The sequence below is a fragment of the Oncorhynchus mykiss genome, chromosome 19, assembly GCF_057628025.1.
Source record: "Oncorhynchus mykiss isolate SJ-2025 chromosome 19, ASM5762802v1, whole genome shotgun sequence".
Lineage (NCBI taxonomy): Eukaryota > Metazoa > Chordata > Actinopteri > Salmoniformes > Salmonidae > Oncorhynchus > Oncorhynchus mykiss.
In genome coordinates this window covers 41,899,724-41,920,489 of record NC_143040.1, presented here as the reverse complement: position 1 = coordinate 41,920,489, position 20,766 = coordinate 41,899,724, and the positions used below count along the sequence as shown (strand labels likewise).

The following is a 20,766-nucleotide window of genomic DNA, read 5'->3' as shown; positions in this document are numbered from 1 at the left end:
TGCACTGCTTTTGACCAGGGCCTGAGTACTGTAGGAGTGCTTATCTAGGATCAGGTCAACCCTTTCTCATTTTTTTTACCTTAAATGCATTTCTCATACTAGGAACATGAGCATGTAACAAGAAGTAACTAGGCAAGTTATTCATTTTGATCTGAAAGGCAAAACTGATCCTAGCACTGAGACAATTTGTGAAAACGGGCTCAGTCAGTGCAGTTTTCTGGCTTGATTATAAATGTGTGCTAACAAAAGGCATGCTAAGTGTGGTTAGTTAATGCAAAGAGGATTGTTCAATCAGCAGGACCGGGTCTCTCTCTCTCTTCTACACCTCGTTAGTTACACCTCCTCAGCCTGTTTAACCAGATAGATGATGATATCTCAGCGTTACATTCGGGCTTATTGTCTTTATTAACAGGTTGTCGGGTTCACAGTCGACTTATGCAAAGGAGATCAGTTTTAGGAGTATGGACTAACTAACTAGTGCCCCTCTGTTGATAGTAGGGAGGAGCCTGGGTCGGGATGTCTGCCAGCTTATTTGGTTGTATACCTGTGGTGATACTCTAATGGTCTCATTAGAATGTCAAAACAGTGACATTTAACCGTTGTAATTATCTGTCACCTAATATGACATATTATGACAGATGCGCCGCCATATTGCCTTGTTCTGAATGTGGCAGCGTTAATGACATTATTGATTCAACTGTAAGGTTGCATGACATGGGTCTTAGCTACAAACTACCCAGCTCTTCTGCTAGCTAGTTTTACTGGCTGGGCCAGTTGTGCTAGCTAGGTTGTCACTGTCAGGCCTGACATGCTCGAGGTTAGACCATCTGTCAAGTGAATAATTAATAGGACAAATGAATAAATGAATATGCACTGAGTGTACAAACATTAAGAACACCTGCTCTTTCCATGACATAGACTGACCAGGTGAATCCAGGTGAAAGATATGATCCCTTATTGATGTCGCATGTTAAATCCACTTCAGTCAGTGTCGATGAAGGGGAGGAGACGGGATAACCAAGGATTTTTAAGCATTGAGACAATTGAGACATGGATTGTGTGTGTGTGCTATTGTTAGCAGTTGATGTTACTCTTCAATAACACAGACCCCAAAGCAAATCAGGGGGAGGAAAATAGGTTTATTCAAAGAAGACAAATCATGCGGGGAGGTAGTTGTTCATTCTCCCCGTCCTCAGGGATTCTCTCCAGAGATTCTCTCCTGAGTGATTTTCTCCTGTGATTCTCTCCTGTGATTCTCCCCTGAGTGATTATCTCCTGTGATTCTCTCCTGAGTGATTTTCTCCTGTGATTCTCTCCTGTAATTCTCCCCTGAGTGATTCTCTCCTGTGATTCTCTCCTGAGTGATTTTCTCCTGTGATTATCTCCTGTGATTCTCTCCTGAGTGATTCTCTCCTGTGATTCTCTCCTGTGATTCTCTCCTGAGTGATTCTCTCCTGTAATTCTCTCCTGAGTGATTCTCTCCTGAGTGATTCTCTCCTGAGTGATTCTCTCAAGTAATTTTCTCCTGTGATTCTCTACTGAGTGATTCTCTCCTGTGATTCTCTACTGAGTGATTCTCTCCTGTGATTCTCTACTGAGTGATTCTCTCGAGTAATTCTCTCTTGTGATTCTCTACTGAGTGATTCTCTCCTGTGATTCTCTCCTGAGTGATTCTCTTCTGTGATTCTCTCCTGAGTGATTCTTCCCAGTGATTCTCTCCACAGAACAAAGGGACAGGATGTAGTTTTATAACCCAGCCCTGGCCTGTGATTGACCAATTAGAATTCCTTGCAATAAAACTGGGCCAATGGCCAAATAACAAGTAAACTAATTCAGACCATTAAAAACATAGCACACGTAGCTATGAGTTCAGGACTGATATTCCTAAAATATTCTAAACAGATGAACTGAAAAACGACTATTTCCATTGATCGTCCTCTGTGTTGTGTATTTATCTTACACCATGCAGAGGGTGAATGGGCAAGACAAAATATTTAAGTGCCTTTGAATGGGGTATAGTAGTAGGTGCCTTGATACAAGAATGGTCCACCACCCAAAGGACATCCAGCTAATTTGACACAACTGTGGGAAGCATTGGAGTCAACAGGGCCAGCATCCCTGTGGAACACTTTTGCCATCCTGTAGAGTCCATCTCCCGACGAATTGAGACTTTTCTGAGGGCAAAGGGGGGGGGGGGGGTGCAACTCAATATTAGGAAGGTGTTCTTAATGTTAGGTATACTCAGTGTATTACCATTGATTATACAAATACACGAACAATACAATAGTGAGTGGGCATTAACATGGGAACACTCTTCACCCCCCTCCCCCCAAGGTGACAAGACCTGTGAAATACACAACATTCACAGCATCGGATTAGCAAAAAATAAAATGATCCAAACAGGTGGTGGCATGGAAGCGTTTAGCCGAGCGTATTTACACTGAACCAAAATGTAAACGCAACATGCAACGGTTACAGTTCATATAAGGAAATCAATTTAAATAAATGCATTATTGTATTGTTTGTGTATTTGTATAATCAATGGTAATACACTGAGTATACCTAACATTAAGAACACCTTGCTAATATGGAGTTGCACCCCCCACTCTATGGATTTCAAAACTGGGAATACAGATATGCTGTATATCTGTTGGTCAGAGATACCTTAAAATAAAAGTAGGGGCGTGGATCAGAAAACCAGTTAGTATCTGGTGTGACCACCATTTGCTCTCATGCAGTGAGACACATCTCCTTTGCATAGAGTTGATCGGGCTGTTGATTGTGGCCTGTGGAATGTTGTCCCACTCCTTTTCAATAGCTGTGCAAAGCTGCTGGATATTGGTGGGAACTGGAACACGCTGTCGTACACGTCAATCCAGAGCATCCCAAACATGCTCAATGGGTGACATATCTGGTGCGTATGCAGGTCATGGAAGAATTTGGACATTTTCAGCTTCCAGGAATTGTATGCTGATCTTTGAATGGTACAACAATGGGCCTCAGGATCTCATCACGGTATCTCTGTGCATTCAAATTGCCATCGATAAAATGCAATTGTGTTCGTTGTCTGTAGCTTATAGCTGCCCACATCATAACCCCACCTCCACTATGGGGCACTCTGTTCACAAAGTTGACATCAGCAAACCGCTTGCCCACACAATGCCATTCACAGTTGAAACCGGGATTCATCCTGTCTGCAGGTCAATACCCTGGTGTGGACCACAATGATGAGCCCCCCTCCCCTCAATTTATCCTCAATTTATGAGACGGTTTCTGACAGTTTGTGCAGAAATGTTTCGGTTGTGCAAACCCACAGTTTCATCAGCTATCTGGCTGACTGGTCTCAGATGATCCCACAGGTGAAGAAGCCAGATGTGGAGGTCCTGGGCTGGCGTGGTTACACGTGGTCTGCGGTTGTGAGGCCAGTTGGAAGTACTGCCAAATTCTCTAAAACGACATTGGTAGAGAAATGGACATGAAATTCTCTAGTAACCTCTCTGATGGACATTCCTGTAGTCAGCATGCCAATTGCACGCTCCCTCAAAACTTGAGACATCTGTGGCATTGTGTTGTTTGACAAAACTTGTATTGTCCCCAGCACAAAGTGCACCTGTGTAATGATCAGGCTATTTATTCGGCTTCTTGATAGGCCACACATGGATTATCTTGGCAAAGGAGAAATGCTCCCTCACATGGGTGTTAAACAAATTTGTGCTCAACATTTTTCGGGAAATAACTTTTTGTGTGTATGGAACATTTCTGGGATGTGTTATTTCAGCTCATGAAATAACGGACCTACACTTTACAGGTTGCGTTTATATTTTGTTCAGTATACTTCACACAAAGTCTCCATAAATGAAAAAGCACACGTATTATTGACACATGCAACCCGAATGCAGTTAATGAACCCTCCAGGAAACCTCTCTATAGCCTATTAAACAACGCTTGCCTCTTTGAGCTGTCAGTGTGACTCTTCAGACAGTCACAAATTTGATAGGCCTATGCACAATTCATTAGATAGGCATCTCTGTCACAGACATAAAGTCTGTTAACAATTCAGAGAAGCATTAGGGAAAATTCGATCTTCTCCTGTCCGGGAGCCTTGATTATTTTCATATCTAGTTCCAATCCCACTGAAACCCAAAATCCTGACTCCTGTCTGGCGAGAAAATGACTCACTTTTTTCTGTAATCCATAGGTTGCGGTATCAACGCACATCTCTCGCCTATGCATGTCAAACTACAGCTATAACATGTCCCCTGCTTCTCTGTGCTGTCTCGTACTTGCTGTCCGTATGAAATCAAATCAAATCAAATGTATTTATATAGCCCTTCGTACATCAGCTGATATCTCAAAGTGCTGTACAGAAACCCAGCCTAAAACCCCAAACAGCAAGCATTTATGCGTATGAGAGCTTTGGTAGAGAATGTGTGATCAACAAGCGGTATGAGAGTAGAGATGGATATTTTTAAAACAGACTTGGTCCCCTGTAAGATACCTTGATATTTCAACCTTTTCCTCTTTTGATCTCCGCGTTTTTCATGAGCTGATCTGCTATCTGTAAAAATCATCAACTCAATTTTGCCAAATATAGGAAATATTCTGTCGTTCGTTGAAGAGGTTATCTAGCAATCTTAGCAACTTTGGTCATTCGACTTTTGTTTGACTGCCGTTACAAAGTTTGTGAAAGTGTAAGATTCGACAACGCTATACTCTGATTCCGGTGCTGCTGAAATGCACTGAATTAATTGAGAAACATGAGAACGCTCAGAATGTATGTACAGCCTGTTTTGCAATTCACAACAATGTCACTGGCGACCAAAGATATTTTAAGTTTAATTCCCGGTATTGAAACTTGGTCGATTTTCTGGAAAATATGAATCCCTAATAGTGAGTGAATGGCCGCTCTACTAGTTTCTACACAAGATTTTATGGAGTCGCTGGTTATGTAAATACTCACTGCAATGCAGAGGAGGCTGGTGGGAGGCGCTATAGGAGGATGGGCTGGAATGGAATAAATGGTTACGTAAATACACTGGAAACAACGTTGGACGCCGTTTTCCATATATTCCATTCCAGCCATCACAATGACTGTAGCTCCTCCCCACCAGCCTCCTCTGATGCAATGTAATAAACACTGCTATGGAAATGAATGGAAATAAGTGGCTACAGTTGGATGATTGTGTCTGTTTTATGTTGGGATTATATATGATAGAACAGGAAGTGATATACAGGAAATGATATCACACTATTGTGTTTGGTGATTGGCTCAGAGAGGATTAAAGCGTCAACGATCCAATGTCCAGACAGGCCACCGGCACTTATTCCTTCCTGCTGTTTTTATATTGCCTAAATTACATCAGGTAGTCTTTGACGTTATCACAGGATAATGAAACCTGAGTGTAGATAGATTCCTGGCTTGGCAAAATGTGCCGTAAGAATTGGCCAGTTCCCTTTGTATTAAAGCCACTCAGATTGAAATTGCTGTAGAAATGGGTGCAACACAGGCGGTAATCTGTGGTCAACCTCTGTCTGCTCTCGTCTATCTGATCAAGAGGCCGGGCGGTCACAAGTGGTGACACCTCACCTGCCTCACCCTGTATGTATACACAGTCATGCTAAACCATGCTAGATAGCCTCCACTTTAAATTGGGGGGGCTCTTGATACATATACTAAAATAGCTGCATGTGACAGGTACAACATATCAATCCCCCCCGTGTCTCTTCACGTAGACTTCTTAGGCCATAATCAACACACAACTTCAAACTCAGTTGAATTATAAGAAATAGAGGGGAGAATAATTGTGTATTTGGATGGGGGGGTGGGGGGGCGGATAGATGTATGTTCTTTGCCCCCTGTTCAATAATTCATCAAATCGGCCCAGCGGGGGAACAGACATAGATTTATGGCGTGTGATTGTGCAATGTCTGAATTTATCAGGGCCACGGAGGGAAAATTGACCACAACTACAAAAGGCTATTTCTGCTTTTATTTGATCAGCACGAGAACTCATCAAGGCTAGGGAGGGAGGAAAGGAGGGAGTGGGTGGAGGAGGGATGAGGGGGTGGAGGGAGGAGAGGAGGAATGGAGGGAAGACAGGAGGGAGAGGGGTCTGCAGTTTCATTAAGGGCTGATGGGGGCCCCCTGGTGCATCCCATCTTCATTTTCTAATCCTCCTTCTCTCCTCTCTCGGCCCCGGACCCGGCCCAGCGACACATTCCTCATTCTGCCCCAGTCACCCGATTAATATGAAACTGTTACAAGAAAATGAGAGTTTATTGATTTGTTTTAAGGCACAAGTCTGTCTGAGGCCCAGCTAGTGTTATTCAGATTCACAGAGGGCCCATAGATAAGTGATTCCAATAAGGAGACACAGAGCAATGTGGTGGAACAGAGAAGATAGGTGGAGGGAGAGAGAAAGAGAGACCATTGACTCGGGGAGAACATTTGATCTCTCTTACAGAGGACTAATAGCCTTTAGTGTTTCAATACTTTTTGGTCTGTTTTGTTTCTGAGGTGATTTAATTTGGCGATAGAAAGAGAGAGAGAGAGATAAAGAGAGAGAGAGAGAGAGAGAGAGAGACTAGGAGGGATATGGATAGTGGACAATCACAATGGTAATGTTCCTAAGGGAGGGGAGGATAAAAGTCAAATGTAAGATTGCCAGCTAGCCCCCAATGACACTTCCTCTTCATGGGAAAGCATTGGGATGTGACCAGGGGGGGGGCGGATAGAGAAAGAGAGAGAGAAGAGAGATGCATGCCTCTGCTGCAGCTCTCCACACCACAGATCCTTCCTTGGGGCAGCAGGTAGCCTAGGGGTTAGAGCGTTGGACTTGTAACCGAAAGGTTGCAAAATCGAATCCCCGAGCTGACAAGGAAAAATCTGTCGTTCCGCCCCTGAACAAGACAGTTAACCCACTGTTCCTAGACCATCATTGAAAATAATAATTTGTTCTTTAACTGACTTACCTAGTTAAATAAAGGTAAAATCAAATAATCAAATAAAATGTTTTTCTCCCAACATAGCCAGTGATCTGTAACCCTTATGAGGGGGACGGAGGCTCTGGCAGAGGTTACCTACCCAACCTATAATGGGAAATGTGGCATGTTATATGTACTGTACGGTATGTTGGACTCCTACACCCCCACACTGTAGCTCCACTGACCACAAGACCCATTAACTGGCCAGCAGCTTTTCTCCCTGCGGAAGAGTCCTGTAGGAATATCCTGCTTGATTCCTCTGTCTCAATATTGAATGGTGCTGTACTTCCACAGACATTTGCAATGACGTTGAGATCTAATTGGGTAGCGAGACAGACAGACGTTCATGATAGAATGTCTATGATGACAGAGACTTAAGCAGCGATACGGATCATCTTGGTGTTACAGGGAATGTCATTCAACAGGATCCACTTAGATTTATAGTGGTGCCGTTATACTGTCATGAGGGTGTGTGTATTTTCTTATAGCATTAATAAAAGATCTGTCCCAAATGGCACCCTATTCACTATGGGCCCTGGTCAAAAGTAGTGCTCTATAAAGGAAACAGGGTGCCGCTTGGGGCAAAGATGAGGTCTGTCCGCATTGGATGTTCCTGAATTGTACCACGTCAAAAAAAAGAACAAAATATATATATATAGAGAGAAAGAAATGTAGTGATTGATAAAATATTTGGATTTGAAGCTGCTCTGTAGTGTCAAGTGCTATCTTTGTTCTGTGGATTAGGCGGCTAGCTTGCCGAGTTTGCCATTTGTGCGCTCCTTTGTGAGTTGTCTTCTGGTCTTTGCTGTCACAAGTTCTGAAGGTTGAAGAGAAAAGCGGTGTCAGAAAGCTGATTGGTAGCGCAGAATTTCTAAGACAATCTGAATCTTATATTCAGCTACTTTGCCACACTGGATTAGGATGATCTAAGAGGGCTTTGAGAGCCCGATACAAATCAGGCCAGGGAGAAAAAAAGCACAGGGGGAAATTTTTACCCTTTTTGTCCTTCGAAGTTAATTGTTAAAGTTATTTCCCTCCCCCCCCTCTCTCTCTCTCTCTCTATCTCTCTCTCTCTCTCCCTCTCTCTCTCTCTCTCTCTCTCTCTCTGTTGTAAGAGCTGCTCTCTAGATACAAAAATGGAGTCGTTTTGTTCAGGCATGTATTCTTCTTTATAGATCTGTGGTAGAATAGACATACACAGGTACACACATGTACGCCGTAATATGTCTTGTCATCTCAAGTGTTAGTGTTTCTATCACTTGATTTTAAAGGGAAAAAAAATGTAAAGACTATTAGTACTGTATGATGTTCTGTGCATAATATTATACACATTTTCCCCCTTATTCTTCTCCACTTTCCTCTTCTAGAGGGCTAAAATGAATGTCCGTTCTACTCAGTGAGTGTTACAGTGTTGGCCTGCACAGTGACTTTGCTTAGAATTCTCCGGTCAACCGATGAATACAGCACATTTCAGTTTAAATTATTGTTGATCAACCATCAAGAAAGTGTATTGCATTTGCAATTTGTTGTTAATGCAAGGAAATAGTGTGAACTTTATCCTTTTAAAATCTGTCTGCGATATCTAATGTTCCAATAGTGATACAAGAGCATTAATCGAATATTTGTCAAAATGTCTAGAGTTAATTACTTGATTGAGTGAGTGATTGATTATTTGCTTTAGTGGGCATGGTACATTGTATGTGTAATGTTTAAGTCTGAAGATCTGTCTAGCACTGTAATTTATTATCAGTGATAATATATCAGGTCCGATTCAGTAGTATAGTATCCAGTCCTCTCCTCTCCAAGCATTCCATTTCTTGAAGTAGGCTTTAGTTGGGAGAGGAAGATTAAGGCCTCCTGGAGAAGTGGCACAATGCGGTATTAGAGGCTGAAGAGAGAGAGAGAGAGAGAGAGAGAGAGAGAGAGGGAGAGGGGGAGAGAGGACCGGAGGAAAGAAATAGAGAGAGGGAGAGGGAGAGAGAGTGAGAGAGAAAGGGGGGAGAGGACAGGAGGAAAGAAATAGAGAAATAGAGAGAGAGGGAGGGAGAGAGAGAGAGAGAGAGAGAAAGGGGGGAGAGGACAGGAGGAAAGAAATAGAGAGAGAGAGAGAGAGGGGAACACAGAGAGAGGAACAGAGGAAGAGAAAGAGACAGAGAGAGGAACAGAGAAAGAGAAGGAGACAGAGAGAGAGGAACAGAGAAAGAGAAGGAGACAGAGAGAGAGGGACAGAGAGAGAGGAACAGAGAAAGAAAAGGAGACAGAGAGAGAGAGAAAGGGGGGAGAGGACAGGAGGAAAGAAATAGAGAGAGAGAGAGAGAGAGAGAGAGAGAGAGAGAGAGAGAGAGCGAGAGAGAGAGAGAGAGAGAGAGAGAGAGAGAGGGGAACAGAGAAAGAGAAGGAGACAGAGAGAGACTGACTGCTTCTCCAATAAAACTGGAGAAGCAGGGGGAGATTGAAGATAGTTTAACCCACATACATTTGGCAAGATATGGAACTTTTAAAAATGATTATTAAAATAAATTAAAAAATTAAAGACAGGGACAGTGCACATTAATCAACATCAATATTACTGTGGGTTGGTGTTCAACTCAATACTAGGATGGTGTTCTTAATGTTTTGTCCACTCAGTGTATATGTATATATAGGAAGGTAAGGTCTTATAAACCTAAACAGTGTTAACCACCTTCTTCACCTGTTTTATGAAGGTCAAGTCCAAAATTATGCAGAGATACTTGAAGTTAGACTTTCAATTTATCCTCATTGACAAGAACAGCTAATTGGGAAGGGTCAGTGATTTTCTTAGAAGTACATACAAACAGTCTTGTCAATATTTAAACCTAGGCAGCCATTTAGAGATGTGGACTATAGTTTCAGTTAACTTGTTAACATCTTGTCTGTTTTTTGAGTTTACATACAGTACTGTATCGTCTGCATACATCTGCATGTCAACTTGTGGGCAAGAAAGTGGGAGAGCATTTATATAGATGGTAAACAGAGTGGGGCCTAATATTGACCCTTGTGGGACCCCAATGTTATAGTAAAGAGAGTCATGGAAAAAGAGAGAGGGAGAGAGAGCATCATCTGAGTGTATACAGTTATGTGCGGTATGTCTGTTTGATTTGTGAAATTAGAAGACCTTGTCGTTGAGCTGCCAAATATTACTTCGCTGCCCTGAGCTTGGCAATGTCCACGTCATCTATCATTTTCTTACGATGGACTATGTTGGCATGGAAACTTTCCAAAAACCTTTTTAGTTCTGAAAGCATTTGGGTTATTAGACAAATGAAGTATAAGGCCTTCTTTTGCTTTGTCGACTTGCTTTTCATTCCTGGCGCTGGTGCTTTTATCATAAGCACTAGATAGTCATTAATTTATAGAATCAACGGCGGGAACATCTTTTGTGATCTCATATTAAATTTCCCCCCGAATCCACCCCTTGGCAAAAATTACTCACATCGTTAAAAAATATTTAATTAGGCTGTAGTTTATACAGGCTCACGGGGGAGTGGTGATTTGCATGCAGTAGGTCGCCCTGCGTACTGTGTGAGGGAGATTGGATGTGAGAGGGGTTCTGCGGGTCACAGGCTCAGCCAAGGACTACCATTTGCCAAGGTCAGGCAGGTAGCCGGGTGCTTCCCCTGGGTCCCGTCCAGCACACAGAAAAGACAGCTCCAATTGCCCTTAATTACTGGCTTCCTTTAAGCCACTGGCTGTCTGTTTTTGTTTTAGAATACTCTCAGCTTCTGATGCCGACGATGCTGTAGTCATATCTGTGTTCCCCTTCCATTTGTTTTTGAACCAGGAGATACCCAGAGATATTCGCTAGGGCCCTGTTATTAGATATTCTACGTGAGCGTGTGGTGTGATACCACTCTGGCAGAGAAAACACACACACGCGCAAACCGAAGATGGGTGCTGCTTTTGGTCTCTATCCAACATGACGCCAGGTTTATTTTCAACTGTAACACTTAAGAGCACAGGTCTCTTATTCTTCTGTCATTGGAGAGTTTTGAGGGTTTATTATCAAGGCTGGTGCGCCCTCCCTCTTTTTTGGACAGCTGTTCCTAGAATAAGTCAGAAATTACAGTGCCTTCAGAAAGTATTCACACCCCTTTACTTTTTACACATTTTGTTGTGTTAGAAAGTAGGATTAAAACAGATTTACTTGTCTTTTTTCTGTCACCGATCAAAATACTCTAATGTCAAAATGGAAGAAAAATGTGAACATTTGTAACAACAACAAAAAACATGAAAAAAACACACTAATATATCTTGATTAGATAAGTATTCTACCCCCTGAGTCTATACATGTTAGAATCACCTTTGGCAGTGATTACAGCTGTGTGTCTTTCTGAGCCCATGTTGGATAGTGCAACATTTGCCCATTATTCTTTTCAAATGTATTTAAGCTCTGTCAAGTTGGTTGTTGATTGCTTCTAGACAACCATTTTCAGGTCTTGCCATAGATGTTCAATTAGATTTAAGTCAAAACTATAACTCGGCCACTCAGGAACATTCACTGTCGTCTTGTTAAGAAACTCATGTAGATTTGGCCTTGTGTTTTAGGTTATTGTCCTGCTGAAAGGTGAATTCATCTCTCAGTGTCTGGTGGAAAGCAGACTGAACCAGGTTTTCCTCTAGGATTTAGCTTGTGCATAGTTACATTCCATTTATTTTTTATCCTGAAAAACTCCACAGTCCTTAACGATTGCTAGCAAACCCATAACATGATGCAGCCACCACTATGCTTGAAAATATGGAGAGTGGTACACCATAATGTGTTGTATTGGATTTGCCCCGAACAAACATAACGTTAATTGTTTTGGCACATTTTTTGCGCTCTTACTTTAGTGCCTTGGATGCATGTTTTGGAATATTTGTTATCTGTATAGCATTCCATCTTTTCACTCTGTCAATTAATTTAGTATTGTGGATAACTACAATGTTGTTGATCCATCCTAAGTTTTTTCCATAAACAGCCATTAAACTCGGTAACTGTTTTATAGTCACTATTGGCCTAGTTTCTTTCCTCTCTGGTAACTGAGTTAGGAAGCACGCCTGTATTTTTGTAGAGACTGGGTTTATTGATACACCATAAAAAGTGTAATTAATAACTTTGCCTTGCTCAAAGTAATATTCATTGTCTGCTTTTATTTATTCATTTGTATCTACTAATAGGTGCCCTTCTTTGCGAGTTATTGGACAGCCTCCCTGGTCTTTGTAGTTGAATCTGTGGTTGAAATTCACTGCTCGACTAAGGGACCTTACAGATCATTTAATGTATGGGGTACAGAGATGAGCTAGTCATTCAAAAATCATGTTAAACACTATTATTGCACACAGAGTGAGTCCATGCAACTTATTGTGACTTAACCAAATTAACCACATGTTTACTTCTGATCTTATTTAGGCTTGCCATAACCGAGGGGTGGAATAGTTATTGACTCAAGACAGCATGCCAATTGCACACTCCCTCAAAACTTGAGACATCTGTGGCATTGTGTTGTTTGACAAAACTGCACATTTTAGAGTGGCCCTTTATTGTCCTCAGCACAAGGTGCACCTGTGTACTGGTCATGCTTCTTGATATGCCACACCTGTCAGGTGAATGTTTTTTTTTTGGCAAAGGAGAAATGCTCACTAACAGGGATGTAAACAAATGTGAGAGAAATACGTTTTTTTATGCATATGGAACATTTCTGGGATATTTTTTTTCAGCTCATGAAACATGGGAGCAGCACTTTACATGTTGCGTTTATATTTTTGTTTAGTTTAGTTAGCTCCGGCACTAGCTATTCAAACCCAACAAGAACAGCAGGAAACTGTCTTTTTTTTCTACTTTTCTTCTTCTTTTTAAACTGCTGAGCTTTATGCCAAGTGTTATCAATGAGGGCAATGTAATATGAATCATTAATACAAGAGTAATTATACTCTATCAAACGTGTAATATTCCATTTAGCTAATGTTAAATGCGGTAATTAATTCTGAACCCTAGAGCCAACATCAATTTATTGGATTAGTACTTCACAAAGTCACACCGATATTTTAGACATGTGTGGAGGGAATTTTTAGTCATCTGTAATGTTTCTTTCCTCGTGGGATTGTCCTCTACAGCGCGTTCATATTTCATAATTTAATATGCATGTTTGAAGACTTGTTATTTATTTATTCATGATTTTACATACAGTTTACAGTTTTATTTGTAATTTTACATATGATAATTTTTCCTCATCTGAGTGTTGACTTAAATGGCTTTTAGTTTTTTCTAAATAAAGTGTCTGTAATGGAAAAAGGTTCCTTGTGCAGTCACAAGTTATCTCTCTGCCCCTCCTCAAGTATTTTTGACAACACACAGTCTACCTGTCTCTGGGGGTTTCTAAAACATATACACACAGACATTTCATCATTTCAAGTCTGGCTCTTGATCATGCATGTGTTTCCCTGCTAAGGCCAGATCTGCTCTGATGGCGTCTGATGGCAGGCGTGATTATTACAAACAGGTTAAGCAGAGCAGAGCGGAGGTGAGGCACACACACACAAACACACAGACACTGCACTTGGTTGATGCCAGGGAGTAATTGTGTCATAATGAAGGGGTTGTCTCCTGGCAGAGGGGTCCCAGTGCTTTTGAACGGGGAGCGATGACAAACCCCTCAGGGTACAAAGGGGTGGTTGGGGAGATGGGGGTGAGAGAGAGCGAGAGAGAGAGGGGGAGAGAGAGAGAGAGAGAGAGAGAGAGAGAGAGAGAGAGAGAGAGAGAGAGAGGGAGAGAGAGAGAGAGAGAGAGAGGGGGAGAGAGAGAGAGGAGGCAGGCTGTCCATCATGTGATGATATTTGACAGTGGTGATTATTGCTTTGATGGAGCAGAACACTTAATAAAGGAAGATGACATTTCTGAAGCCCTACCTAATTAAGGGGCTTCCTTTTAAAACAAAGAAGTATGCCATTACGTCCTTTTTATATTTGGTGGCGGTTGAATCAGATATTTTCATCATTAATATGAAACTCCACTAGGAAACTCATTAAGTGGTGTCCTTTTTACTTTTGAAAAGCATACAGTCCTCTTTTTCCTTTTTTATGTTTGGTTGAATCAGGTGTTTTATATGAATATCTTCTTTCCTTCCTTCCCGGTCTGTCAGGTGTAATAGGCGTAGAGGGAGGTTCATGGGGGGGAGATATTACTGCGTGACCTTCTACAGAATAAGCATGTTGCTAAGGGCACCTGGCCCAGCCGTGCACCGGCCCTGACGATAGCTACCACACCAGCCTCATTTACAATGCAAACGCAGCCGCTGTAATCCAAGTGTCCTTTCTGCAATCACAGAGTATAATCTGCTGCCTTTCTTGTAATAGACAACACTGGCCACTTTACTGCCCACGACGCCACACAATGAATATTTGAGCCTATATTATTTCTCCCCCGGCTATGCATTGTTCTCATCTGGGCATCAGCAAAGATTAAGGCAGATGAGTGCATTGTTGAGCCACTTGTGTGGAAAAGGAGGCTCATTCTAATGCAGTTAAAATAGTCATTGGTCGTGTTCATGAATTATAATGGGCAACAAAAGGTTTGTCTGCCGCCAAAGCCTGTGAAAGAGAGATAGCTTTTGGTCTGATTCATCTCCATTCTGAAATAGATTTTAAAGCACTTTGTGTAATGCATTCACCAGCCAGTCAGCACTGGGCTGGCACATTCACGCCGACCGCACGGGCTACTGTCATCTCTTATTATTGTATCTTAATCCAATTATAAATGGGATCTCTCATCCTTAGTCCAGTAATCCATGCTAGAGTGTTGCTCTTTAGGTTAAACACTGATGTAAAATGGTCTCTCTTTTCTAAGGGGGATGTGATTATGTCACTCCTTTGTCTGAGGGGAGATCCAGCCATTCGTAATCTGTAGGAGTTCCTAACCCCAGCCCAGCCACACGGCCTAGCCCCCTCAGCCCTCTAGCCCCCTCCATCTCTATCCCCAGCCCAGCCACACGGCCTGGCCCCCTCAGCCCTCTAGCCCCCTCCATCTCTATCCCCAGCCACCGCAGCATCCACCTCTCCAGCCCTCTGAGAGAATCTCATTCCCCATTGTTCTAGTAGATAGATAGAAGCCAAAGGCTGTGTCCCAAATGGCACACTTTTCCCTGTATAGTGCACTACTTTTAACCAGAGCCCTATGGACCCTGGTCAAAACGTGGTGCACTGTAAAGGGAATAGGGTGCCGTTTGGCATGTAGAGGGAGACTCTGAGAAGACTTATTTGTAATGTATCGTCTTCTTCTTTCTGTTGCTTCCTTTTACTTTATCTAAAGATATATGCATTGTGTCATGATATCTCTAACAGAACTCTTGTCTGTCTTTATCTAAATATATATGCATTGTGTCATGATATCTCTAACAGAACTCTGTCTGTCTTTATCTAAAGATATGTGCATTGTGTCATGATATCTCTAACAGAACTCTGTCTGTCTTTATCTAAAGATATGTGCATTGTGTCATGATATCTCTAACAGAACTCTGTCTGTCTTTATCTAAAGATATATGCATTGTGTCATATGTGTGTAACAGTGATAACACCAAGTAAAACTGAAATGATATCTTAAAACACAAATGATAAATATCCATTAACAAACTTCTTATAGCTTATTAGACACATTTCCAATTCCTGAACACATACTACTTAAATAAAAAACAGCCATTTCTTAACAGAATCTTGTCTATCTTTATCTAAAGATATACAGTGCATTCAGAAAGTATTCAGACCCCTTGACCTTTTCCACATTTTGTTACGTTCCTCATCAAACTACACACAATACCCCATAATGGCAAAGCGAAAACAGGTTTTTGCAAATTTATAAAAGAAAATACAAAACAGAAATACCTTATTTACATAAGTATTCATAATTGACTCAAAATTGAGCTCAGGTGCATCCTGTTTCCATTGATCATCCTTGAGATGTTTCTTCAACTTGATTGGAGTCCACCTGTGGTAAATTCAATTGATTGGACATGATTTGGAAAGGCACACACCAGTCTATATAAAGGTCCCACAGTTGACAGTGCATGTCAGAGCTAAAACCAAGCCATGAGGTCGAAGGAATTGTCTGTAGAGCTCCGAGACAGGATTGTGTCAAGGCACAGATCTGGGGAAGGGTACCAAAACATGTCTGCAGCATTGAAGGTCAACATGTCTGCCTCCATCATTCTTAAATGGAAGAAGTTTGGAACCACCAACACTCTTCGTAGAGCTGGCTGCCCGGCCAAACTAAGCAATGGGGGAGAAGGGCCTTGGTCACTGAGGTGACCAAGAACCCGATGGTCACCCTGACAGAACTCCTTCCATCTCTGCAGCACTCCACCAATCAGCCCTTTATGGTAGAGTTGCCAGACGGAAGCCACTCCTCAGTAAAAGGCACATGACAGCCCGCTTGGAGTTTGCCAAGACGAACCCAAAGGACTCTGACTATGAGAAACAATATTCTCTGGTCTGATGGAACCAAGATTGAACTCTTTGGCCTGAATGCCAAGCGTCACATCTAGAGGAAACCAGGCACCATCCCTACGGTGAAGCATGGTGGTGGCAGCATGGGGGGGTATAACTCAGTATTAGGAAGTTGTTCCTAATGTTTGTTATACACAGTGTAAGCAGAGGAGCAGAATGTCCTTGAGTGGCCCAGCCAGAGCCCAGACTTGAACCCGATCGAACATCTCTGGAGAGACCTGAAAATAGCTGTGCAGCGACGCTCCCCAACTAACCTGACAGAGCTTGAGAGGATCTACAGACAAGAATAGGAGAAACTCCCCAAAAACAGGCGTGCCAAGCTTGTAGCGTCATACCCAAGAAGACTCAAGGCTGTAATCGCTGCCAAAGGTGCTTCAACAATGTACTGAGTAAAGGGTCTGAGTACATATATAAATGTAATATTTTAGTGTTTTTAAAACCTGTTTTGCTTTGTCATTATGGGGTATTGTGTGTAGATTGATGAGGGAAAAAACAATTTAATCAATTTAGAATAAGGCTGTAACGTAACAAAAGTGAAAAAAAAGTCAAGTTGTCTGAATACTTCCCGAAGGCACCGGATACATTGTGTCAGGATATCTTTAACAGAACTATGTCTGTTTCCTGTGTACTGTCCTGCCTGGAAGTTCTTAGATACCCATGTGGACCAAAACGTGTTGGAGAGACTCAGGGGTTTGTTGTTTTCATGACAGAAATGATTCAGAAGCTATTAAGCTATTACTATTAAATAGTCATGGCTTAGTGATACCATTTGATTAAACAATGGTATGGGTGGTTTTACCTTTGTGATGAAAAATGAGAAGACGTGATGACCAAAGTGTGCATGGGCATTGTTTTCCTGGCATACCGTCCAGTTGACCTCTACGAAATTATTAACGTCATGCTTTTCATTTCAAAGTTGGGACACTATCAAGTTTGACAACAGAGACCTCATTTGGTTTCATTCGTTTAGCGTGTCCTCTTGGACAAGGACATCACTAAAACAAAGAAATAATAATGATAACATTGTTGGGTAATAGGTTTGTTTATCTTTGTTTTTCGTATCTACCTTCATGCATTTGCTAAACTTGCCTCCCGCTTGATGTAAAAGCAGCCTATTCGACAGACAGAGGATGTTCATCCCATAAGAATGAGTAGATATAAGAATGAGTAGAATTTGAATGCCCATGGTTAGAGGTTCTATATCTGTTCCACTCATTCTAATTCTATGGTTCATCATGCCATTTGATTCTAGTGAAACTATAGGCTATGTTCAACCACTTTCATCAGCCTGCTATATTTTATGGTTTTAATATGTCTAATTGATTTTAAGTCGTGTTCTTGGCTAGACAGTAAGACACGTCAAATACCTTGTAAATCGTAAACACATACAGCTACAACAGGAAGTTCACTTCACGGTATTGGTGTATCATTTCACTTCTTAATCATTGTTTCTGCTTGGGATGATAATTTATGAAGGACTAAATTGCTTAAAGGGATTTGACATTAAAGGGATTATTCCCATGTAATCCTCTGGTCCCAGTAGGCCCAACCTGATCAGTGAGCGCTGCATGGCCAAACACCACCAGCGCACTTTAGGAAATACCAACACACACACACACACACACACAAACACACTGAAGGAAATACCAACGCCATGCAATTGGATATTCAAGAAGGGGGTTCGTATTAGAGGCAGAGACATATTAACAGCCTGCTGGTTTTCCTTGTCATCCCCAATTAACGATGGCAAATCCTGTTTTCATCCTAGTAAATGAGAGTGTTTAAAGGTTAGGGGATTTCATTTATTTCATTTTATAACTAAAGCAGCTTGTAATTTTCTATGGGTGTTAAGTTTGAATTTTGGGAGGGGGGTTAGAATTAGGAATGGGAATTGTGTTGTTACAGGATCCTGTATACCTCTGGAGACACACACACACACACACACACACACACACACACACACACACACACACACACACACACACACACACACACACACACACACAGGTTCAGCCTATTAGGAGAGTAAAGGCTGTTGTAAAAACAAGACAACATACTCTGGACTGTTAGTATCTGTGTGTAGGTATGTGTGTGTGTGTGGGATGTTGCTGCATAAATACTAATAGTCCCTGTTCATGTCTTCCTCCCTGCAGGTGGAGCTGACAGGCAGCAGTGTGTTTGACTACGTCCACCCTGGCGACCACGTTGAGATGGCAGAGCAGCTGGGCATGAAGCTGCCTCCAGGCCGAGGCCTCCTCTCTCAGGGCACTGCCACAGAGGACGGCGCCAGCTCTGCCTCCTCCTCCTCACACGCAGAGACCCCCGAGCCAGGTGGGCTTTACAGGGCACCCGCCGCGGGCAAAGGGGGAGGAGAGGGAGGCAGATGGATGGGAGATGGTGGGGGGAGTGGGAGAGGGGAACAGTTGGGGATGGGTGGGAGATGGTGGGGGGGTGGGAGAGGGAAAGAGTTGGGGATGGGTGGGAGATGGTGGGGGGGTGGGAGAGGGAAAGAGTTGGGGATGGGTGGGAGATGGTGGGGGGGGTGGGTTTGGGGAAGAGTTGGGGATGGATAGGAGACAGGGGAATGGGGTGGGAGATGGTGGGGGGAGTGGGAGAGTTGGGGATGGATAGGAGACAGGGGAATGGGGTGGGAGATGGTGGGGGGAGTGGGAGAGTTGGGGATGGATAGGATACAGGGGGATGGGGTGGGAGATGGTGGGGGGAGTGGGAGAGTTGGGGATGGATAGGAGACAGGGGGATGGGGTGGGAGATGAGGGAGACAGTGTAGAGGGGGATGGGGTGGCTTTTAATGAAAAAACTGATTGGTGTTAACATTAGAACGAAATGTGCCATCTTCAACATGGTTTCAAAAGGGAGAGCTTTTGGCATTTTTATGCTGTTTTGTAATTGCTTTACTTTGGTTATTTGAAAAGCTATTATGAGTTTGGGTGTTTGGCTGGCATACCTGATTTTGTTATTGTTTTTACAATAGAGTACAGACAGTTTAGACCATGTCAGTACTGAGTTGCTGCATTTTATCCTTATAGTGTCAAGTAAGAACAGTAGATTCATTTGGCTGTTGACTCACACTCAGACCAGTCTGTGGGGGGTTTCTGTAATGAAGGATGTGTGTGTGACATGATACGTCTGATGAGTGTCTCCAGCAATGCCCCAGATCCTCACAGGGACAGTGGAGAGAGAGACTGTGAAGCCCAGCCGTACTGTAACACAAGCTTACCCACCCTGCCTCCTTCCCCAATTTAATTAGAGAAGGAATTGTATAGAAGGAATGAAAAGAGGTGACATTCCTCATTGGGATTCTTTTCAGGCCTGTTATAGGCTTTGCCTTCCAAATGTTCCCATTTTCATTGTGTTGTACTGATGATAATTTAAGTATTAGGGGAAAATCCATTTATAAATTAAACAAAATGACTTGATATCCATCAGTCCCTTAGTTCATCAAGCTGTTCAAACAGGAGGAAGATTGGCTGGTCGGCCCGGGTCTTCGGAGAGACTCAGTAATTAGATCTGCGAAGGATTTATTCTTTGCTGATTGGGGCTTTAAATTAATTGAAGTTCCACATTTGTGGTTTTGTCCTTTTCGTGCCTTTTTTTTCCCCGGCAGGAGATATTTCACACTGGCAGAGCAGCGGAAGAAGAGAGGAGAGGGAGAGACTGTGTAGGAGTGCTTTCCAATGTTCATTTCTTTGGCGAGGAGAGAGAGAGAGAGAAAAATAAAGAGGGTATCTAATGAGCGTTAGGGCTCCTGACATTGAGATTTATTTATGTACACAGGGACTCATTATGGATGGGCTGTAGGAACAGAAAAAGGGCACCCAACACTTTCCCACCTCTACCACTTCCTGTCCTTTTCTCCTCTCTCTCTCTCTCCCTCTCTCTCTCTCTCTCTCTCTCTCTCTCTCTCTCTCTCTCTCTCTCTCTCTCTCTATTTGTGTACACAGGGACTCATTATGGATGGGCTGTAAGAACAGAAAAAGGGCACCCAACACTTTCCCACCTCTACCACTTCCTGTCCTTTTCTCCTTTTTCTCCCTCGCTCTCTGTCTCTTTCTCTTTCTTTCTCTCTCTCTCTCTCCTCTCTCTCTCTCTGGCAGCCAAGTGAAAGAGAAAGCGGGCAGTGTTTAAGGGAATGCCAGGTTTTTCCATCCCCTTGTCACCTCCCACTTTACCCGTAAACACACACACACAGACAGCGACCCCCCCACCCACACACACACACACACACACACACACAACTCCACCACAGAGCGCCTGTTGTACATCCTC

The 20,766-nt window shown here is 42.7% G+C and overlaps 1 protein-coding gene across 8 annotated transcripts in view; it reads left to right on the top strand.

Annotated features, from left to right (window-relative positions):
• Positions 1–20,766, top strand: part of LOC110497688 (neuronal PAS domain-containing protein 3) — a 371,078-nt gene that overhangs the window by 298,907 nt on the left and 51,405 nt on the right. For all 8 annotated transcript variants that reach the window (XM_090211028.1, XM_036954672.2, XM_036954671.2 and 5 more), the window contains one exon: positions 18,633–18,810. In XM_090211028.1, coding sequence (XP_090067154.1) covers positions 18,633–18,810 — 178 coding nt within the window. The remainder of the gene's footprint in view (positions 1–18,632; positions 18,811–20,766) is intronic.